Below are 20,671 nucleotides of genomic sequence, written 5' to 3' on the forward strand. Positions count from 1 at the left end.
GAAATTCAAATCTTATACTTGAAAAAGAGAGAAAAAAAAAAGGGAAAGTAGTTGCCTCTTTTAAACACAGCTTGTGAATCAAGTAGTGTTTTCTGTTTAAGTACTTCTTGGGAAACTAATTGGCAGCATCAGCATCACCATCAGCATTTACCCTTAATGATGTACGGTCAATTGCTATATAAAATGTAAGAACCAAGGGGCAAGAGAGTTACAGAAATGTAGAAATCATTTAAAGTGGAAAATAACATAAATAGCAAGCTAGTTTAGTTATCAAACCTATTAGTCAACTATTGATTTAAGAATATACTTAATTTGTCAACCTAAACATAATTGAATTGATCAAATAATTAAGTAAGTTCTTGGATTGTAGGTTAGAAATTAATTTTTTGTTAAATATAGTTTTGTTTTGTAGGGTTTTGGCCTTTAAGTTTTAAAATGTCTAAGTTCTATGTTCTAAATTTGGTTTAATTTTATCCATAATTTTAAAAATGTTACCCAAACCATTTTTTAAGATTTGAATTTTGTTTTAGTTTTGTATTGGTTGTTGAGATTTTACCTTTTTTATTCTTGATTTTCATTAAATCTATTAGTTGATTTAAAATAGATGTGGAGTGAAATTTTTTAATTTTAGTTTTAATAAGAATGAAATGTGATAAAACTTAATTGATTGTAATTATCTTAAATTAATTAATAGCTATTAACACTAAAGATGAAAAATGTGTATTTAATTAAAAAAATTGAAGTTAAAAGTGTGAATTTTAAAAAATAGGAACTAAATAAAATGAAACTCAAAGAACTAACTGATCGATTGTTAACTATTTTATTTTTTATTTGTAAAAATTATGCTTATTTTCTTCTAACTTCCATCTTTCAGTTCAATAATTGAACTTTTCACAAAATTGAAAATTTTAAAAAGTTTTACAAAGTTACTTTCTTTTTAATTTTTAAATGTTGGTGTGGTTTTTTAAACCCTGATAGATAACAAAAGAACAAATTTAGAGGAATGTAGCGTTTACAAGCTTTTTAAAAGAAACAAAAAGAAAAATCAAATAGTTACCGGACGGAGTAAAATATGTAACATTTTGAAATTTAAATCCAAAATTTATGGACCAAAATGAACCTTTTCTTTTATTTACATATTTATTTATTGTTATTGTTATTTGTTTAGGAGAAGTTGAAACCTTCAAAACTATGAAAAAAGATGGACAAAAAATTTGATCAATGGAGTGAATGTTGACAATAGGCTTAAAAAATAGCATATGTCCGTTAGAAAAAGGGGTGCACTTTGCGATATATGTATATGTATATATATTTGATAAATAGTGCACTTTACAAAATTTCAATTCAAAATAAGAAGAATGTGTTTCCTTGTTATAAAAGCCCCACAAAGTAAGGTGAAGCTTCCATGTCCAAAAAGAGCTTTGGAGCAATTTTATGTCTACACATTCCGCATCATATTGCAACCCTAAATGTTTACAAAAATCAGTTATTATTCATTATATTCCTCACTTGCAAGCAAAGCATATATAAGCATACACAATTTTCATGCATATGATTAAAATTATAATAACTTTGTCTTAACACATTCTTTTCCTTCTTTATAACAACTTTTAAATTTTATTTTAACAATTGTATGGTTAAGTTGCTTACAAATATAAAATCTAACCTTGCAACTATTGTTAAATGGCATTGTTTTTTTAATGAAAAAAAAATTCACAATAGTTCTACAAAATGTTTTAATCATGATATGAGATTAAAGTAATTTAAAATAGAGAAAATTAAAATTTAAAAATAATCAACCATGTTGGAAAATTGAGGAGCTCAATAGCGTACAACATGATGGAACACATGGACATGGAATCACATATCAATTTTAGGAATTTTACCCTAAATCCATGTAAACCATTTAGAAATTAACATGCATCACTATCATTCATAATTAAGTGACGAAATTATGGTTAATAGAAAGTCATGCCTTTGAAGTTTCTTGATCTTCGCAATCTTCTCACGAACGTGAACCCAATACCACCACTAGTGTTGTATCGTTATTCTTCGAACTTAAAATTTGATTGGGAGACCCAATAAGTGAAAGAATTGAGAGAGAGATGGAAATTGAAGGTGTGATTTAGGGTTGAGAGGTAGTTTAGAGAGAAATTGGTTTTAGGTTTATTTTTGTAAGTCAAAATTACAAAAGTTACCAATAAGTCTTTTTTCATTTGAAATGTTGCTAATATATAGTCTAATTACATGCAAAAATGAATGTAATTAATGCATCAAATCCCAACACCTAACATTTCATTAACCATTAATAGAATTTAGTAGGCTAGGTGTTTACATTTTATGTAACCAGTTATCCCACTAAGTCTTAGTATGATTATTTAACAAAATGTTGGATTGCCTTTAGTCAAAAGGCAATATGGTCATCTGACCATTCAAGTCAAAGACAATAACTTCTTCAAGTCAAAAGTCAATATTTTGACTTCTTACCATGTTGCTCATCTTAACTAGCTTCGACCTCCCAAACATTAATCCATATTCATTTTTCTGAAATTCAAATCACGTTTGAACTTAAAGCTGGTCAAAGTTAAATGTCAACATTTATACTTTTCTTCAACTTTGATTATTTTCAACATTTTCAAGCTTCCAAATATGAATCCACATTCATATTTTTAATATTTAAATCACATTTAAACGTAAAGCTTTATCTCCAACTGATAACCGACGACTATATCATATATATTTGTCGACTTCTCTTTTTTTTACCTAATTCAAACTTTTTGAGCTAATCCAACATATTGTTCTAAGTTAATTCAATATGAGATAGTAGGGGAATCTAATAGACCTATAGATCATGAGCTCCAACGATTTGAGATTAACTAACTAAGTCATTTTAGACCGAGCTAATCAACATTTGTAACTAACTGGACATTACACTAAAATCTCGTATTTGTGCTCCCTTCAGTATAGATATATTTGTGTCCATCTGATATAACTATGATTAGTAAGTTAGTACTTCACAAGTTGTTTGTAACCTCGACTGAGTAAAAATACTTTTTTATCCCTGAAATTACATCTTGCTCTTTAAGTTCCATTGATCCACTATTGAACAATTGGTTTTAGATTCAACCTATAAATCAAAATCTCTCTGGGGCCAATGAGAGGGTGGGGCCCTTGTTCAAAACATGGATTCAGTTCTTAAGAGGACAACCTATCTACTAACCATAAAACGGATAAGAGTGAATTCTATCTTGCACCTTCTGTCCCTAATTATCCACCTGATCTTACCTCTAAAGTGAGAGGCTTATTTAGACAACATTGTTAAGTTGCCCTCACCTATGTAAATAAAAAAGATAAACTTTGACATCTTTTCTATTAATGTTACCGTTTAACTCTCATAGGTAGAGATAGAGGTGACAATGACAATAAAAAACTTGACAAAATTCCTAATCTTAAGTAAACGCGAATAAAATCAATTCAATTATGTTTGTGATTCAACATTACAATTGATTCATCAATCGAATTCTAACGGTTACACCAATTTTCAATACAATTTGGTGGACGCATCCTAAGTATTTTTCTTTCCATATTTCTAAAGATTATTTTTCGAAACCAAACTCTCAAAAGAAAAAAATTACAAATATATTAATTAGATTCAAAATATTTGTATATATAACAACATTTTAAAAAATTTGCAAATGTGACAAGATATATCAAAGTCTATCATTGATAGATCATGTTAAAAATATTGATCTATCACTAGTAGATCATGTTAAAGATATTGATCTATCACTAGTAGATCATGTTGAAAATATTGATCTATCAATGATAGACCATAATTTAGAATATATCAACTATATTTGCAATTTTTTAAAAATGTTGCTATATACTTAATTATTAATCATAAAATTGCTACTTACTCTAAAATGGGATAATAAAATATATAACAATGTGTTTAGAGGTCATTTTGAAAAATGAAAAAACAGTTTTTTTTTAGAAAAAATGCATGTGTGACACTTGCATGCTATTTTATAAAATACCAAAGTACGCACATTTGATGATTGTATTGTGCTTTTATCATAAGTCTCTCTAGTGTAATTCATATGTGTTATGCATTTAAGAGTTTGTATTTAATTTCGATAAGTTAGAGATATAGCATCCCTGTCATAACCTCTTCCTAATATCTCAAGACTTAACAATTTGGTTGAAATATTTATTCAATTTTAACATATTTATTCAATTTAAAAATACAAATTATTTACTCTATGGCAAAAAAAAACCACTAAATGACAAAAACTCATTATATTTGATTTTGCCATAAAAAAATGTAAATAGTTTGTTCATTTTGCCATTTTTTTGACAATTTTCCTAAAAATTAAAATTAGTTTTTTATATTAGATCTTAATTTATGTTTAAAATTTGAATTTTTAACTCATAGCCAATTTGTCTTCATCCCGTCAACTCAACAATATATTCTCATGAACAAACTTTTATGAGTTCTGTCCAATATAATGATAGATGAGATGAAAACAATTGTTATCATAACTTCCATTTGATTAAAGTGTATGGTCATTTGAACACATCTTTCAATCTAAACTTTTTTTCCTCTTTTGAATATTTAATTTCTCGAATTACATTGTATCATGATGGTTGCAGCAATCCTAATATTATTACTATTGTCGAATACAACAAAGATGTGTTGTAGTTGTTGTCCTTTCTTTCTAATTCCTCCTTTGATGATGTTTCTGTTGTTGTCGACCATGTCCCATCTTGTTCATCAAATTTTCCTATTTCGGGTTCCTCATCAAGAAGTTCCAATTACATATCTAATGTCGTTGACTTAGTAGATTTAGATTTGTGTGTTGTAAACTTCTACATAAATAAACGAAGGTTCAATTTTCAACAACAAATTAGATGCCTTAAAGAAAGCTATTTTATTTGTTTGTTATTCATCATAATTTTGAGTTTAGGACTACCTACTCCAATCAAACTTCTTTTAAACTTTCTTTCAAAGACACTTCTTGTCAATGGTTTCTTAGATCGTCTATTTATAAGAAGAGTTCTTTATGAATTGTTTGGAAGTTTAACAATGTTCATAAATTTGTTATTGAACGTTGTAAAGAATTCTCATAGACAGACGACTTTGTGGATTATAAGTGTATATGAAGACATTATTCTATATGAATTATATTCCATGACTTCATGTTGTTCGTTAGACGTAATAAGCTTTATGGAAAAGAAAAATGGGGTTGATCATGTTAGTTATGATAAAGCTTGGAGATCCTGTGAGCTTTGACTTCATGTCGTCTATTTATGTGTGGGTTTCCTAAGTCATCATATACTTTGCTGACTACATTCTCTAATGTGTTGATTGAAAATAATCCAGATAGGTTTTACATTATAATTATAGTGTTATTAAATCATATTTATACACTCTATCATCTGTTTATTGATCTATGGTTACTTTTTTATTTAACTTTTTGATAGGTACATATACAACATAAGAAGTAAATGATGATGACATATTTAAATATTATTTTATGGCTCTTGTTGCTTCAATTCATTCATGCATATGAGTGTTTTTCGTTTGGAATATTTATGAATTTTATGTAAGAAGTATTTATTGAATCATAATGTTTTTGTGTGTTTACCTTTGTTAATTTTAAGTAATAGTGATTGTTTAAATGTAAAATACTTCTTCAATCTTCTTTATTCATGTTTTTTTTTATTCAGTTAAAACACACTAATTTGTTTATGGATGTTTCTTATTAAATTCAAATTAACTTATTCTAAAAACATAACATTGTGTTTAAAATAATGTATTCAACCATTATCATAACATTTTCTCAATATCTCACGATTTAACAATTATGTTGAAGATTTTAACAACTTTATTCATTTCTATTTTTTCAAAATAACCATATTATTATTTTTTATCGGCTAAATCTCAATTCTTGTTTTTATTTCAAAATAACCTTAATTGTTGAATCTCAACCCTTAATAATTTAGAAATTAAAATTAATTTTCATATTAGAACTTAATTTATTGATTTATTTTTTAAATTTGAATTTTTAAGTCATAGTCAATCTCTTCATTGATTTGTTTTTCCCTGTTTTGTATCATCTTCAGTTAGTGTTCCTTGTTACTATGATCCTACATTTAAAATATTTTTTTTTTCTAAAGGGAGTACCTCTTTTTCGGTACTTAAAGTTTCGTTTGTTGAGATCATTGTGTCCTACATGATGGTCTTATTCTCTTTCATCCTTTTTAATTATACGAAAAAATGATTTTAAAAGAATTTATTGTTCTATTTTTTTTCAACAAAATAGGCTAAATATTGTGTTTTTAGATAAAATCTCCCCAAATCCTGTCTTACATTATAAATATATTCAGTTTTTCTCAACGTTACATATACAAAGAGAACAACTAATGCATATATTACATATACTAATCATAAATTTTTCTCATTCATGTTCATATAAACATGAACAACTTCCATAAAACATAACGTATTATTTACCATGCAAGATATGAATATTTAAATAAAATACATAAAAAATTGATATAAGAACTTTCCATTTATAAAATATACATCGTATACTATAATTACGTGAAATATATGAAAAATAATGCAAAACAAAATAAAGAATGTACGGAGAGAGATCACTTGAGTGAGACAGAGGAGAGTGGAATTTCGTGTGTAGGGGTGAAATCCGGAGATCTACGAAGGAAGGCCAAAAGCGAAGGCAGCTCTCTGGGTTCCTACCGACGCTGGGGTGCGAAAGCATGGGGAGCGAACGGGATTAGATACCCTGGTAGTCCATGCCGTAAACGATGAGTGTTCGCCCTTGGTCTACGCGGATCAGGGGCCGACGGAACAATTTTTGAACAAAATCACCCAAACAAAAATATTTAAGAGACAATTTTTATTATAATATTAATATAATAAAATTAATTAATTATTTACCATATTAATGATATCTAATAAATGCAAATTAGTTAGAATCCACCTTCTTTTTCCTTTTTCTATTTTGTTGGGTTATATATTTGTGTAAATTATTAGTTCATCCAGAATATTTATAAAAAGATTAAAAAATTGAATGAATTTTGTAACATGGTATACTAGTTTAGCCCTACCCTATATTCAACCTAAGAAGTTGCTATTGTTGTGGGAGTTACAAAAAGCCCACTAAAGCTTAGAGAAGCCCAAGTATGATTAAAGTCAGGAAGAAGATGGGCGTAATAAAAAAACCCACTACAATTTGAATACGATTTCAAAAACGCTCCGCCTGTGGAGATGTTTGAACTCCATACAAAGCGATCCTTTTAAAACTCACTTTTTCCCTCTCACTCTTGCTCTCTCACAGTTCTTCGCAAACAACAATGGCGACTTCCACTGATTTCCCTTCTCTAAATCACTCCAGCCTATGGATTCAGATGGTTCGGACCCAAATTATCTGTTATTAGAACACTTCCCTCATCGTTCCTCTCTTTTTCCCATCCAGAAATGCCGTTCAGTGCCGACCATGGACAGGGAGGCTAACCTTCCGGCCCAGTTCGAATTTGACAAGAAACTCACCCGTCAGACTAACCCCGAAACTACATCCTCTTCTTCCTCCTCCTCATCGCCCGGCTTCCTTCGACATGTTCAGGCCGCCTTCAAGCGCCATCGACCACTCGGTAACTATTTCTGTGTTTAATAATAATTTCGTCTGTTTCAATATGTGATAATTGGGCTATGTTCTCTTAATTTGGTGCTACTGTAAGAATAATTTCTTCTTCTATTATTATTTGCTTCTGTTAGGGGGAAACAGCTATTTCCCAAATATTGTAAGGAAGCTCGAAAAATCATCTATTCTACTATTCAGTTTCGGGATTGCTTTAGGGAATTAGCCAGGAATGCCTTGTTTCTCTTAGATTTAAGAACATGCATCAACTACTAAGGAAGAATTTGAATCTGTGTAGCTTCAAGAAATTTTGTATTAGATCTCAGGCAATGATTTTAGTTTAATGGCTGTTAGTCGATCCAAATTACTTTTGTCTCAATCACATTATAAGAAATTTCAGGTGTGACGCAATCGAATAGTATAAGACCCAGGCGCTTGCTAGTTCCTCAAAGAGGGGTGTCAAGGAACCCTCGTTCAGAGGCCAGGCTTGCAGAAAGTGATAAGGAGCCTGAAACTGAAATTTCATTGAGTCAAGATCATGTAGTGAAGGATTTGATTGAACAGACCAAGAGCACAATGACTATTATTGGAGAAACTCAAGATGAATCAATAACACGACCTTCCATTTCAGGCCTGATGACCAAAAGTTTTGATGGAAGTTACGCACCTGATATCCAAAGAGATGAACTTGTACGTGGTGCTGGTTGCCAATCAAGGAGCACATCATCCGCTTTAAATACAGGATCCCAGCAAGTTGATGTTCAGAAAATGGTTCGGTTTTCTATTAAAACCAACAAGATATCTCAGGGTAAATACTGGCGGCCTTGTATTTTCTTGTTCAGATATCCTACCCTCACTTCAATAATATTCAACAAGCACTCTTGTGAAAATTTCTAGCCTTTTTGAATTAGGCTCTTATGTTGTAATAGTTCACTTGTTTTGTACCAAGTTTGGCAATGCATGTCATTTAATTTCCACTTGTAGGGGCCCATGATCTAATGGCCAGTGGATTGGAAAACTTATAATCTCATATGGGTTCACTTGCGTTGTTGACAGAGATGGACTGGACAGCCGGCAACCTAGGAGAAGCATCTAGTGTAATCAATCATGATGAATCTAAACATGGAAGTTTTCCAAACACAGAGTCTGATATGAAAAGCAATGGTGGGATTTCAATGATGGCACAAAGAACACCCGCTGTGGAAGATCAACTCAAGCGATTTGAAGATTTTTTGAATCAACCAATTAGTCAACCTTCATTTGGTCCACCTTGTCCAACCACCACGTCTGTTCACTCAAGTTCAGTGGCTATGCTTAATTCAACAACTTATTGCTCTCATTTGCATCATGAAAGTGGTGGTAAAATTTCTACCGAACCTCTGAGCGAGTTTAATGCGAACATTCAATGTGAAGCTAAAAGAAGCGTGTTGCCAACATCAGGGCTTTCTTTAAGGGATACTAGTGATGAGGTCAAGAATGGGAAGGGCAATGATGCCATACATGCTCCGGGCCTTACTGCTAATACTGAAAAAGTGATAAGTCATTATGACATCTCTAAGGAGTATAGGGAACAGTTAGGAGGAGAAAGTGATATTTCCAAACACTCTTTGCAGCACGTTGATAAGTCATATGAAGGAAAATGTGCAATCGGTAATGCCATTGATACAAAATCGAAGGCCCAAGTACCCAAAAAGTCAGTTTCTGATGTGAATTTGAACCCCTCTGGTTCAGATAAACTAGACAAAGTGGCAAGTGGGAAGAGTGCTTCAACAAATCGTAAAAGGAATTATGACCCAGACATGTTTTTTAAGGTTAATGGAAAACTGTATCAAAGACTTGGCAAGATAGGCAGTGGAGGAAGCAGTGAGGTTCACAAAGTTATCTCATCAGATTGCACGATATATGCACTTAAAAAAATTAAACTTAAAGGTCGTGACTATGCCACTGCTTATGGGTTCTGTCAGGAGATTGTGTATTTAAATAAGTTGAAAGGGAAGAACAACATTATACAACTTGTAGACTATGAGGTATGTATCTTCATCTTGATATCTTTATGCATGTCTTTGCATTCACTTTTACATCTCTTAGTTTTCGATGTTTGAATATTGATCGTTTTACTATCTCAGTGGATGCTCAATCTTTCAATCCATGAGTAGAACCATAGAAGACACTTTATTTTTTTTTTCCCCTTGTAGCATCTAATAGTGAAAGTACCTCTGAATATTTTCGTTTGTAGTTTTAAATTTTTAAAAACTAGATGTGTTTGCTAAAACCTTTTCTTGTTTAGTTTTCAAGTTTCAACAACACTTGTGAAATCTTGGTTAAACTTGAAAACAAAAACAGAATTTTGAAGGCCCCATTTGGATTGGAATCTTCTGTATGTTCAGAGAAGGTTACTAAGTTGAGTAGAGGGACGTGTTGAAGAGAGCAAAAGTACTGAAATGAAGAATATGGCTAAGTTCAGTCATTTATCATTTTCGTTTTCTGAGCCCCTTGTGCTAGGGTATGTATGCTAATGGCCGTAACCATGGGATCTTCTCCAAAGTGTATCAAACTTTAGAGACTATCGGCTTAGCTTGTAACCTTTTTGTTTTATGTTTTTGAAAACTAAATCTGTTTTCTCACATTTTTTTTACCATTGTTTGCATGTTTCTTAAGTACAAGAGTTGAAATTTTTAGCCAAATTCTAATCTACATTTTTTAGTTTTCAAAGTTCGGTTTGGTTTTTGAAAACATGGTAAAAAGTAGTTAACAAAATAAGAAATTTTAGGAGTTGTTTGGGGAGATAGAATGCAATAAGAATTACTAAGAATCTAAGGGGTGTTGGTATTTGAGGATGAAAGTGAAAGTAACTCACTTGCCTATATAGTGGAAGCTTGTCTTCTTTGGTTTTTCCAATGACAATGGCCACACAATTGGAGACAAAAACAGAGGGCTGAGGGGTGTTGGTATGCATGAGGAATTGAGAGTAGAATGGAAATAGGATCTTGAAATATGAAAACGGTGGAGAAAAGGGTTAGGTTAAAAACTATAGGAACATAATGAGTTTTGTATTACAGATTGAGTCCAAAACGCTCAATCAAAACACAAATTTTGGATTATATGACATTACAAATCTATTACATTACGGGTGTCCAAATGCCTCCTTAGAGGTGGTAGGGGTGTTTGTAGGCTTAATTTTCAAAAAGAAAAAACCTAAAACTAAATGGGGCAAAAAATTGTCGTTCTTAGTTTTTAAAAAATGACATTCATTTAACAACTTTTTTTGGTAAACTAGACTAGAAACAAAAAGAAATCATTATTAAACCCTTGATCCATAAAAACTAGAAAACTAACCAAAATGTCTTCAAATGAAATCGATGTTTGATCAATTTCTGTCTCAATTATGACATATTTATCAGTCATTCATGTTTATTGAGTCACCATTACCTAAGAATCTATCTTTTATTAGGTAACAGATAGGACTTTACTTCAGGAAGTGCTGAATGGCTCCACGAATAATAAAGATGCTAGGGTTAAGGATGACGGATATATATACATGGTGCTAGAATATGGTGAAATTGATTTGGCTCACATGCTCTCACAGAAATGGAAGGAAATTGATGGCACTGATCAAATAATAGATGAAAATTGGCTTCGATTCTACTGGCAGGTGATTCCCTCTTCCTCTTTTGGATATAGGAAAGCAATAATTGCACATGTATTAATGTTCGTTATTATTTTTCTTTCCCCACGGCATTTACGAACAGTTTTTCTTCCTAGATAATGGTTTCCATTTGGCAGTTAATTTGCACCTTCTTCATGATGTATCACATCCGTTGAGCCATATTAGTACCCATTTTTCAGAAAATTGTTTTACTACTGTACTCAGAATGGGAGTAACATTATTTTTTCCTTTGGAAAATAAAATAAAATATATTTTGAAGCTCAATAAATTTCATAAATGTACAGTTAATATTAGTGGGGGAAATAAAAAGGATTGGCACGTCATGCTGTGATAGAGGTTGAATCATCCATGTTCTTTTGCTCGGCTTATTATTCCCTATACCTCCTCAGACAAGCCATATTTTCAAATCAAGCATGGGAGGTTGTAAAGCTTAATAATTTGAATTCATTATGACTAAGCGCTTACCGTATGTTGTAGTTTTAAATTTTGTTTATTATAGAATCCTTGTTGTAGCTCTATGTAACCTCGTTTTGGAGAAATTATTACTGCTGCATATTTTTTTGCCACTTGACAAGGCTGCATTAGTTTCCATCATTTACAACATTTATGTGTTCTCCTTGTAGATTAATTATTTCATTGAAAATGTTTTTATACATGGCAGCAAATTCTTCAAGCTGTAAACACCATACACGAAGAACGCATTGTCCACTCTGATTTGAAGCCAGCAAATTTTCTTCTTGTCAAAGGCTCCTTAAAACTAATTGACTTTGGAATTGCAAAAGCCATAATGAGTGATACAACCAACATCCAAAGAGATTCACAGGTGAATATCGTTTGATGCCCTCCCCTGCTTTTGTTTATACATGGCTGTCTGATGTAACTAACTCGTTAACATTTTTAGTTGTATCAATTTTTGTTGCGTCCATCAGTATTGATTAGATAAATAAAATATGGTTACAGCAAAACACTACATACTCATTCTCTTTGGATTTTGAATTTTTTCCGTATAACAGGTAGGCACATTGAGTTACATGTCACCCGAGGCATTTATGTGCAATGAGAAAGATGCAAATGGAAACACCATCAAGTGTGGTCGACCATCTGATATTTGGTCCCTTGGCTGCATTCTTTATCAAATGGTTTACGGAAGGACACCCTTCTCTGAGTATAAGACATTCTGGGCCAAGTTCAAAGTCATTACAGATCCAAATCATGAGATTAAATATGAACCCGTTAGCAACCATTGGCTTCTAGATCTTATGAAGAAGTGCCTCGCATGGGACCGCAATGAGAGGTGGAGAATTCCCGAGTTACTTCAACATCCTTTTCTTGTACCGCCAGTGTCCCCACACCTATCCTTATCTCAAGGCCAGAGTTCCAAATTTCTGCAACTTATTGTCGAATCTTGTGAAAATGACCACGAAGCTTCGTCACATCTGCTTCCTAAGCTTCAACAACTGCTCCTCAACTCTGTCCAGCCGATGACATCTCTATTAATAACTTCTAAAGACAGTCAATGTGAGCTGTTTTCCCAAACGTCAAAGGACTATTTTCTGCTCCACAAAAGTCTGGCTACGCAGAAAGATGAAAATTGAAAGTCCTAATTTTGTTTCTCATTCATTGAATGATTGATTTCAAGTTTTCTTCAGCATGAAAATTCTGGATTTGACTTTCGCGTAGCTGATGAATGATGATTGATAGAATATGAATGAGGCTACTCCGTGGTAGATCCTGGCTTTTCCCTCTCCAAGTTGGGCGCGTTAGAGCATCTAATTTTTCTATTCGAAGCTGGATGATCAATTTCAACACCTGTATTGTTTGCCAAAAGTGTACAATATATATGCAATAACTGTGTTCTGGGCTTTGAGATTGTAAATTTGTTTGTAGTTTTGTTTGAGCATTTGCTAAGTTTCTTCCCAGATCGATTCAACACATAGAGAAACCATGCATTAGGCAAATCCCAACTGTTAGTGCAACAGAATTCCATATATTTGTATAATGTTTACGTAGAAGACTGATCATCTGTGTTCTAAAATTGAGGGTGATTCCTTTCAACTTTTGCCTTGTTCTTGATTCTTGATTCTAGTGATGATTTTGTTTTATATGTTTACAAAACCACCTATGATAAAATCATAATGAACTTACATATGTCAAGCATGAAAATGTAATCTATTTTTGAAAGAAAAAAATATTATCTGGTTCGTTTCAGCTGCTTTCATACTGAGATCTTAAAGAATTCAAAACCATCTTAGTAAAGTGAGATATGCATATCTAACCCAAAACTAGAAGATATTTTTATTTTTTATGACAACCAAAACTAGTAAAAATTTTGTAGTTTATATGATGAAATTGATTGAAGATGATCATAATTTGTTGATATTTTTATTAACTTTAAATCAAAACATTTTGTAGTTAATAAAAGAATTTGGAATGTGGGTCCATGCTTGACAACTACGATTAGCATAGATTTGCATTGCATCTATGACTACTGTACTATAAGTTTGCTTTAAAAACTATAATGTAGTAATTAAGTGAATCAACTTAAACTACAATGTATTATGAGTGAATTACTTCTCAAGAAAAAAAAATTAAGTGAACTAACATAGTTTAAATTTTCTAAATTAGTTGTTAATCAATAGAGAAGATTTTTTTCTAAAGTTAATGAGTACAATGATGTTGTATCCTAAAGTCTATATTTTTGCCAACTCGAGCACAAAACCAAAATAGACAAATAACATTGAAATTGGCAGTGATTTTGTATTTTTTTTAAACATAGATAACCAAAATCTTTAGAAGTCAAGAATTATAAATATTTAAAATTATAGATATCTTTCAAGAACCATGTTTTTTTAAGAATATCTCTATATCCAATAATATTTGATAACTTGGATTTCTACTCAAAATGTTTCAATTTGTATAATGTTTGCTCTACAGCTATTTATTAATTTAAAACAACTTAAACTTGTATAACATGCATGTTTTTATCAATTGATTTTTTAAAAATTAAATAAAATTTATATTATAACTATATGTTATTTTTTTCAACAAAATAATAATAATAATTTAAGTTTTTTTATAAAATAAATATGAATTAAAATTTGAATATCTTGCTAAAAAACAACAATATAATATAACCCCAAAAAAGGAGAGTGATACATTTTGATAACATTTATTTTAATTGTATCATGGAAGTAAGGTAGTATACATATAAGACAAAAAAAAATTGCACAAAAGTAAAATGGGGAAGCCCTCCATATGAAAATCTATAAAATCCACTGTTTTTTTTAAGAGTATCTAAAAACTGTTTAAGATGTACTTCCTAAGATATTCCTAAATTAAGATATTTGGGTATCTTACAATACTACAACGCAAAACAAATGTAATAATTCAAATGTTCATTCCCTAAAATCTAAAATGTATGCAAAAACAAATGATTCATTATTATTATTTTTGTTAACGGAAAAAAAAAACGTTTTTTATACCATGAAAAAGAATATGTTTTGGAATACATGTTGGTGACTATGGACGGAGCCTTTATAGTTAAATAACCCTAGTTACTCTTTCTTTTTTAAAGATTTGTTTGGATTATCTATGAAAAAAAATGTTTGAGTTTAAAATTTAAACATTTACCTGTTTGATTAGATCTTTTTATAAGTGTTTACGTACATAAATTTGTTTGATTTGTCATATAAAAAAATTGTTTATACTTGGTTTGACTACAAAATTGAAGTTGGAGGTAAAGAGATCGAATCTCAAATGAAAGTGAAGATTACATTTGAAGATATCTCTTCAAAATCTTTTCTAGTTCTTTAAATTGCAACACAAATTGTTGTTCTTGTACAAGACACAGACAATACCATATCACGTGGAGATCGATAATTGAAGGTTTGTTGTCCGTAACAAACTGATATCAGAGTCATGTCTCGTTAGTAAAAATCCTCAATTGTCGAATAATATATAGTCAAGTTCAAAGTATTGTCTGTTCATGGTTGAACCACTAGAACACAACTACTTTGATTTCTATTAGAATGCGATCAAAGTCTCACATTAATAAGTGAGTGATCGACAACTATCTCTAATGGTGTATATGAGACCTTTTTGGGTGAAACCAAAAGGACAATAATGAAAGTAATATTATTATTATTGTGAAGATATCAGAGGTCTACTGTCCCTAACACTAACCATATGTTTTTCAAGTTTACACTAAATAACCATAAATCTTAGTTCATTGGATTGATTTATGCGAGTATAAACGTCTAAATGAAAAATACTTTATTTATTGAATAAACCAATTTGGTTACAGAGTACGAACCTCGAGTTTAGGACATAAGACCCGAATTGAAGGAATCTTTTCATTTCAATGCTACAGACTTTAATTTAAACTTTATCAGATACTTCGAAAATCCCTTCAAACTTTGTATATACAGGTTGAACAGTAGCATATTCAAACCATTTTTTCATTTAAATAGGAAACGTGTCTTTGAATGAATGAAATAAAAGGAAGCTCCAAGGCGGCCTATAGGGAGAGTATAAAAGAAATTTTTAAAGTGAGTAAAGAGCTTCTAGTTTTGCACCAATATATAAAGTTGTAAAAAGAATAAGCAAACCAAGAATGTATCGAATGGCGAAAAAGAGTCCTAAAAAGATGATTATCATTGTGTTCTCCCCATAAAGTCCAAAAGAAAGCTCATAAAATGGCTAACCAAATTGTCTTCTTTGTTCCATGAAAATGATGCTCCACCAGAAGAGATGTAAAGATGCGAGCATGCCAACAACCAACCAAAGTCTTCTGAAGACAATATGTCAAAAACGGAGCAAAAGAGAACAATGGAAAAACATGTGAGCAGAGGCTTAAAATGCCCTTGACATGTGAGGCACCCTGATGGAGATAAAAATTACACACACATACAACAACATGCTCCAACTTTAAAGATGATCAACAATATTAACAACTTCCATACCAAAGCTTTCATAATTGAAATTTATTTTATTTATTTATCATAAATATACTGTACTGCACTTATTATCGATATTAAAATTGTTGAAATAAATGGTTAATTGTCGGTGTTTATTTAGGAATGAGTGCATTATCATGAGTGGATCCATCACTTCATGAAAAATACTAATAACTAAATTATAGAAAGAGACGTGACTTTTTGAGTGATCGCGAATAAGTCTATAAATAAAATCCTTTTGTTTTTGGTTGAAGAGAACATATTTTCCACAAGCCTTTGTCTTTTTAAAAAAGAATGTCTCTCCATTCTCAAAATCTTGACGTTTTGTAGATCCATAAAGTTTCGTTTGTTGATCTTCTAGACGGGGTACTACTCTTAGAAGAAAAGTGATTTGTTCTATCTTGGGAGACAATTACTCTCAAAACTCAAAGTATTAGGGTGAGTAAATTTGTCTTAGACAACATGAATTCGTTGGAGTCAGATCTAAAACACATATATGATTTTCTGTTTTGTTGGGATGATAATATCGACAACAATTTTAAGAAAATTTTATAATCTATGAATTATAATAGAAATTTATCTTCTGTGAGGCTTCGAATTACTAAAATTAAGAAATTGAGGAAATATTCATATATGAAATTCTAAAATAGAATTGACATGATCCCATGATCGAATGATCCAACAACAAATGAATATATGAATATTATTATTCCACAAATGTGTTCTTTATGAAAAAATCATGAAATTATTAAGTTTTCATTCAACTAATATTTGTATGAAGTGTCTCAAGTAATTCTAAATTTTAACGGGTTTTATATACTTTAATTAGTCTATAAAACTCTTGGACAAATGACATTCGAGATTTTCTCTTTGGCAAGATTTTAATAACTTTTTTTGCCACTTGTATAATTTTGGCCAATTTCACCATTAAGCATATGTACAATGGATTATTGTTTGATGTTCTGCCCTAGTTTTGTATTAATACAAGTGTGTATTTGATAATAAGTCACGAGTATTATTGTATTATTTATGTCATTATTGGCTTATTTTTGTATATTGTGTATGCATATTGGGTATTAAGCCTTAATGTTCTAATGACATTTTACATTCCAAGCCTACTGGAATAATGTCTCTCGTTTTATTTGTTTGCTTTATTTAAATTTATTTTATGAGAACCTGTTCGATAAAGTTATTTACTTTGTTTCACAAATATATATTTGGTGATTAATTTCACATAAATTTCATCAACAATTTAAAATTGTTGTACAACATATTATTGGTGGAAATCAGGGAGGTTTATATTAGAAATTTAATGACAATAATTTCAATACTGATGGCCATAAGAAAGGTTTTTCTTTGGCTTTGAGCAACTATTGGAAATTCATGCTATTGCAATGTTGAAGGAGAAGACAACAAAGCAAAGTTGCTTTCATATGAGGCATAAAAAATATATGGAAAATATGTATGCAACAATCACACTTAGAGTGAACTAGATATAACACACTATAAAATTATTATAGTGGTGGATTTGGCAAAAACTTTATGAAAATTATGTATATATAGACACACATACACGAAAGAAACCCTTGGAGGTGGGGTGTATCTTGAAAATCTTCCAAACAAACATGTATTGCAAGATTTACAATGGAATATGAATTTACTGGAGAAGAAGCATAATGACTTGAAATTTTTTGGAAGATATTCTCAACTTGTCTAATACGGCAGTGCCTGCAATAATTTGTATACATAGTGATAGCCAGGCAACTATTGGAAAGACATAGAATATTATGTATAATAATGTTAAGTCTCGACATATATGACGAAGACATAATACAATTAGACAACTACTCTCTAGTAGAATTATCGCAATCGACTTTAATTTGTGAGGTCAAAATATAATATTGCATATCTACTTACTAAAGGTCTAACTAGGAAGGTGGTTGAAAGTTCATAAAAAAGAATGAGATTAAAGCCTACAATATGAAGTTACTCAAAGAGACAATCCAACCTAGTTGACTAGATCCCAAGATCGTTTAGGTTCAACGGACAAACCGATCTTTAGATAACATAATGAGCACTGCACTTAAATCTTTAACCCATTTTACGAAATGAGGTAGTGCTAGTATGGTCTTATTATCATCTAGCTCAAAATTAACTCTTTTAAACTACCTAACGATAAACATAACGCAACAGAAGTCAACTTAAACTTTTATTATTCAACAACATGCGTTCAGTATATGAACACACAATTACAACACCTGGACCAAAATTAATGTCTAAACGCCAAAGACACTCATCTTAAATCCTTTACCTTGTTTAAACGCAAAATACTTTAAATAACATGTTTTAGGCGATAAAGGTGAACACAAGCAATATAACTAAAACTTAAACTTATTTAACAACAGACGTTTCGTACATAGTATATAAACATCTTAAACTAAATCTTAGGCAGCTTCTCGCTTGGTAGGCCCTTTTCTTCCCCTCTTTTTACTCGACCTTAATGCCAAATCCTGGAAGATAAAATTTTAGAATATAAGTTTAAAAGACTTAGTGAGATTTTATGAAATCCTTTTCTCAATACCTTTCCATAAATCATTTTGCAAAACCATAACATTCGTTTTAAACAGAACATATCAGATATTGTAAACATAACATTTCACATAAAGCATCACCTTGCATAGACACACATTAGTCACAATCACTCCTTTTGTCAAGGATTCTGAATCGTTTTATACACTTGGTCTCATTACCTCATGTTTAGACTGCTTTATCAACAACATCCGAGAACATACAAATTCATTCTTGTTGCTCAGGCCGCCTAACACAATGTTGTCTTTTTCTACATTAGCCGGCTTCACTCCACCATGTAGACCTTTTCTACATGGCTTCCTTTAACCTTATGTGCACATAACAGTTAGTTCTTGCAAAAGAAACAACTAATGATTTGAACACCATTTCTTAATTAATATCATAGTCACCAAATCAAGCTTTAAACATTACAAAAACATGTTTGAAATCATGTAAGCTTTTCATGAAAATCTCTTTTGAAACACTCTCATTTGAACTCATCTTTCAAATCCTTAAGACAAACCATAACAATTTTTTTATCATAAATGCATTTAAGAAATACATTCATAAATACTGCAAAACACTCACAATTACTTAGCCTTAGAACCGAATCTCTTCTTCTTCTTTCTCGCTGAAACAAAATAACAGCACTTCAACACTTCGAAATTTCCCAAAAATCTCCCTTACTTAGTGACTCAAATTCTTTATTTATACTACTCTTTAACCTGAATTAGTCATCCTCAAATCCTTGTCAAATTGCCAGCTCTTACTTAAAACTTCACACGTGTAAAATTAATATTTATCTTAGTCATGCTTAAATTCTTAATCTTACACGTTAACTCCTGTCAAATCAGATTTAACATTTTCTCGTCAAGCCTTTCTTCTTGCCTAATTCCATTTCGCAAATAGTTTTAAATGCTTAACATAACTTTTGAAAGTCTTAACGAGTAACTCTTCTCATGGACTACCCGACTTTCTTGCGAAGACTCTTTTCTCTTGTGAGCGTTTAGACTTATAGGTCCTACCATAATTCCTTCTTTTCTCAAAACTTCCTTGCAAACTAATTTTTTAATCGCAAAACTTATACTTAACCATATAAAATTTTGTCACTTAATCCTTTTCGCGGATAGATTCAAATGCCAACTTCTTATCCTGAAGCTTTATTTCAAAACGCCTCCTCTTAATCAAAAAACAAAATTCAAAACACTTAGCCATATTTTACTTCTTATACTCAAATTAGAAGCAAGTTTGTACATGAATCATTTATGTGAGTGTGAAGGGGCCGCTTCTGTGAGAATTTTAATGCAAATTCTCTAAAACACTCATGAGACCATGCGGTGTTTAAGGCCAAACCAAATACAATCACGAGAACAAACTTTGTTAAAATGAGAAACTGTGTGATATCTATTGTTTTAGTTTACTTTAGAATGGTTAACAACTCAAGACATCATGTTCACTGATTAACCAAGTAAACTCAATTGATGTTTACTAGAGAAAGTTCAAAGTTTATACTACTTATCCTAATTCAGATTCTCCATTAGAAAATATCGAACATTTATTTTCTTCCACACCCTGTCTTAATTTGTCAACTTATCATTTATGGAGGAGATTTTTGGAATAAATGGCTAATTGTTTGTGTTTCTTCATGAATGGATGCATCATGAGCGTGGATTAATAATTAATATAAAATAGTTGTCAAACGACATCAACATCGGTGACAATCAAAATTGGGTACTCATTAGATAACAATCAATATCCATTGACAACTACATTTGGATATTAGTCCAACAATCATATAAACGTCAAAGTCATTGACA

General features: G+C 31.0%; 1 protein-coding gene across 2 annotated transcripts; it reads left to right on the forward strand.

Moving 5' to 3' along the window:
* The first annotated feature begins 7,268 nt into the window (after positions 1-7,268).
* LOC101214794 (serine/threonine-protein kinase MPS1) lies at positions 7,269-13,390 on the forward strand. 2 transcript variants are annotated; one of them, XM_004140335.3, is made up of 6 exons: positions 7,269-7,677; positions 8,065-8,472; positions 8,721-9,691; positions 11,116-11,316; positions 11,993-12,154; positions 12,345-13,390. In XM_004140335.3, exons 1-6 carry the CDS (start codon positions 7,425-7,427, stop codon positions 12,924-12,926), a joined length of 2,577 nt encoding a protein of 858 aa, XP_004140383.2. In that variant the 5' UTR covers positions 7,269-7,424; the 3' UTR covers positions 12,927-13,390. The 2 variants fall into 2 exon arrangements, with proteins under 2 accessions (XP_004140383.2, XP_031741975.1); XM_031886115.1 differs by having other exon boundaries at positions 8,296-8,472.
* The last annotated feature ends 7,281 nt before the right edge of the window (positions 13,391-20,671 follow it).

The sequence above is a fragment of the Cucumis sativus genome, chromosome 5 (assembly GCF_000004075.3).
Source record: "Cucumis sativus cultivar 9930 chromosome 5, Cucumber_9930_V3, whole genome shotgun sequence".
In the NCBI taxonomy this organism is placed as follows: Eukaryota; Viridiplantae; Streptophyta; class Magnoliopsida; order Cucurbitales; family Cucurbitaceae; genus Cucumis; species Cucumis sativus.

Excerpts from the sequence above, each read along its gene's own strand:
- LOC101214794 (XM_004140335.3), top strand. The coding sequence starts at position 7,425 with ATGGATTCAGATGGTTCGGACCCAAATTATCTGTTATTAGAACACTTC. Across the intron at positions 8,473-8,720 it reads AACCAACAAGATATCTCAGG|AGATGGACTGGACAGCCGGC; the intron begins GTAAATACTGGC and ends CGTTGTTGACAG. Across the intron at positions 11,317-11,992 it reads GGCTTCGATTCTACTGGCAG|CAAATTCTTCAAGCTGTAAA; the intron begins GTGATTCCCTCT and ends TATACATGGCAG.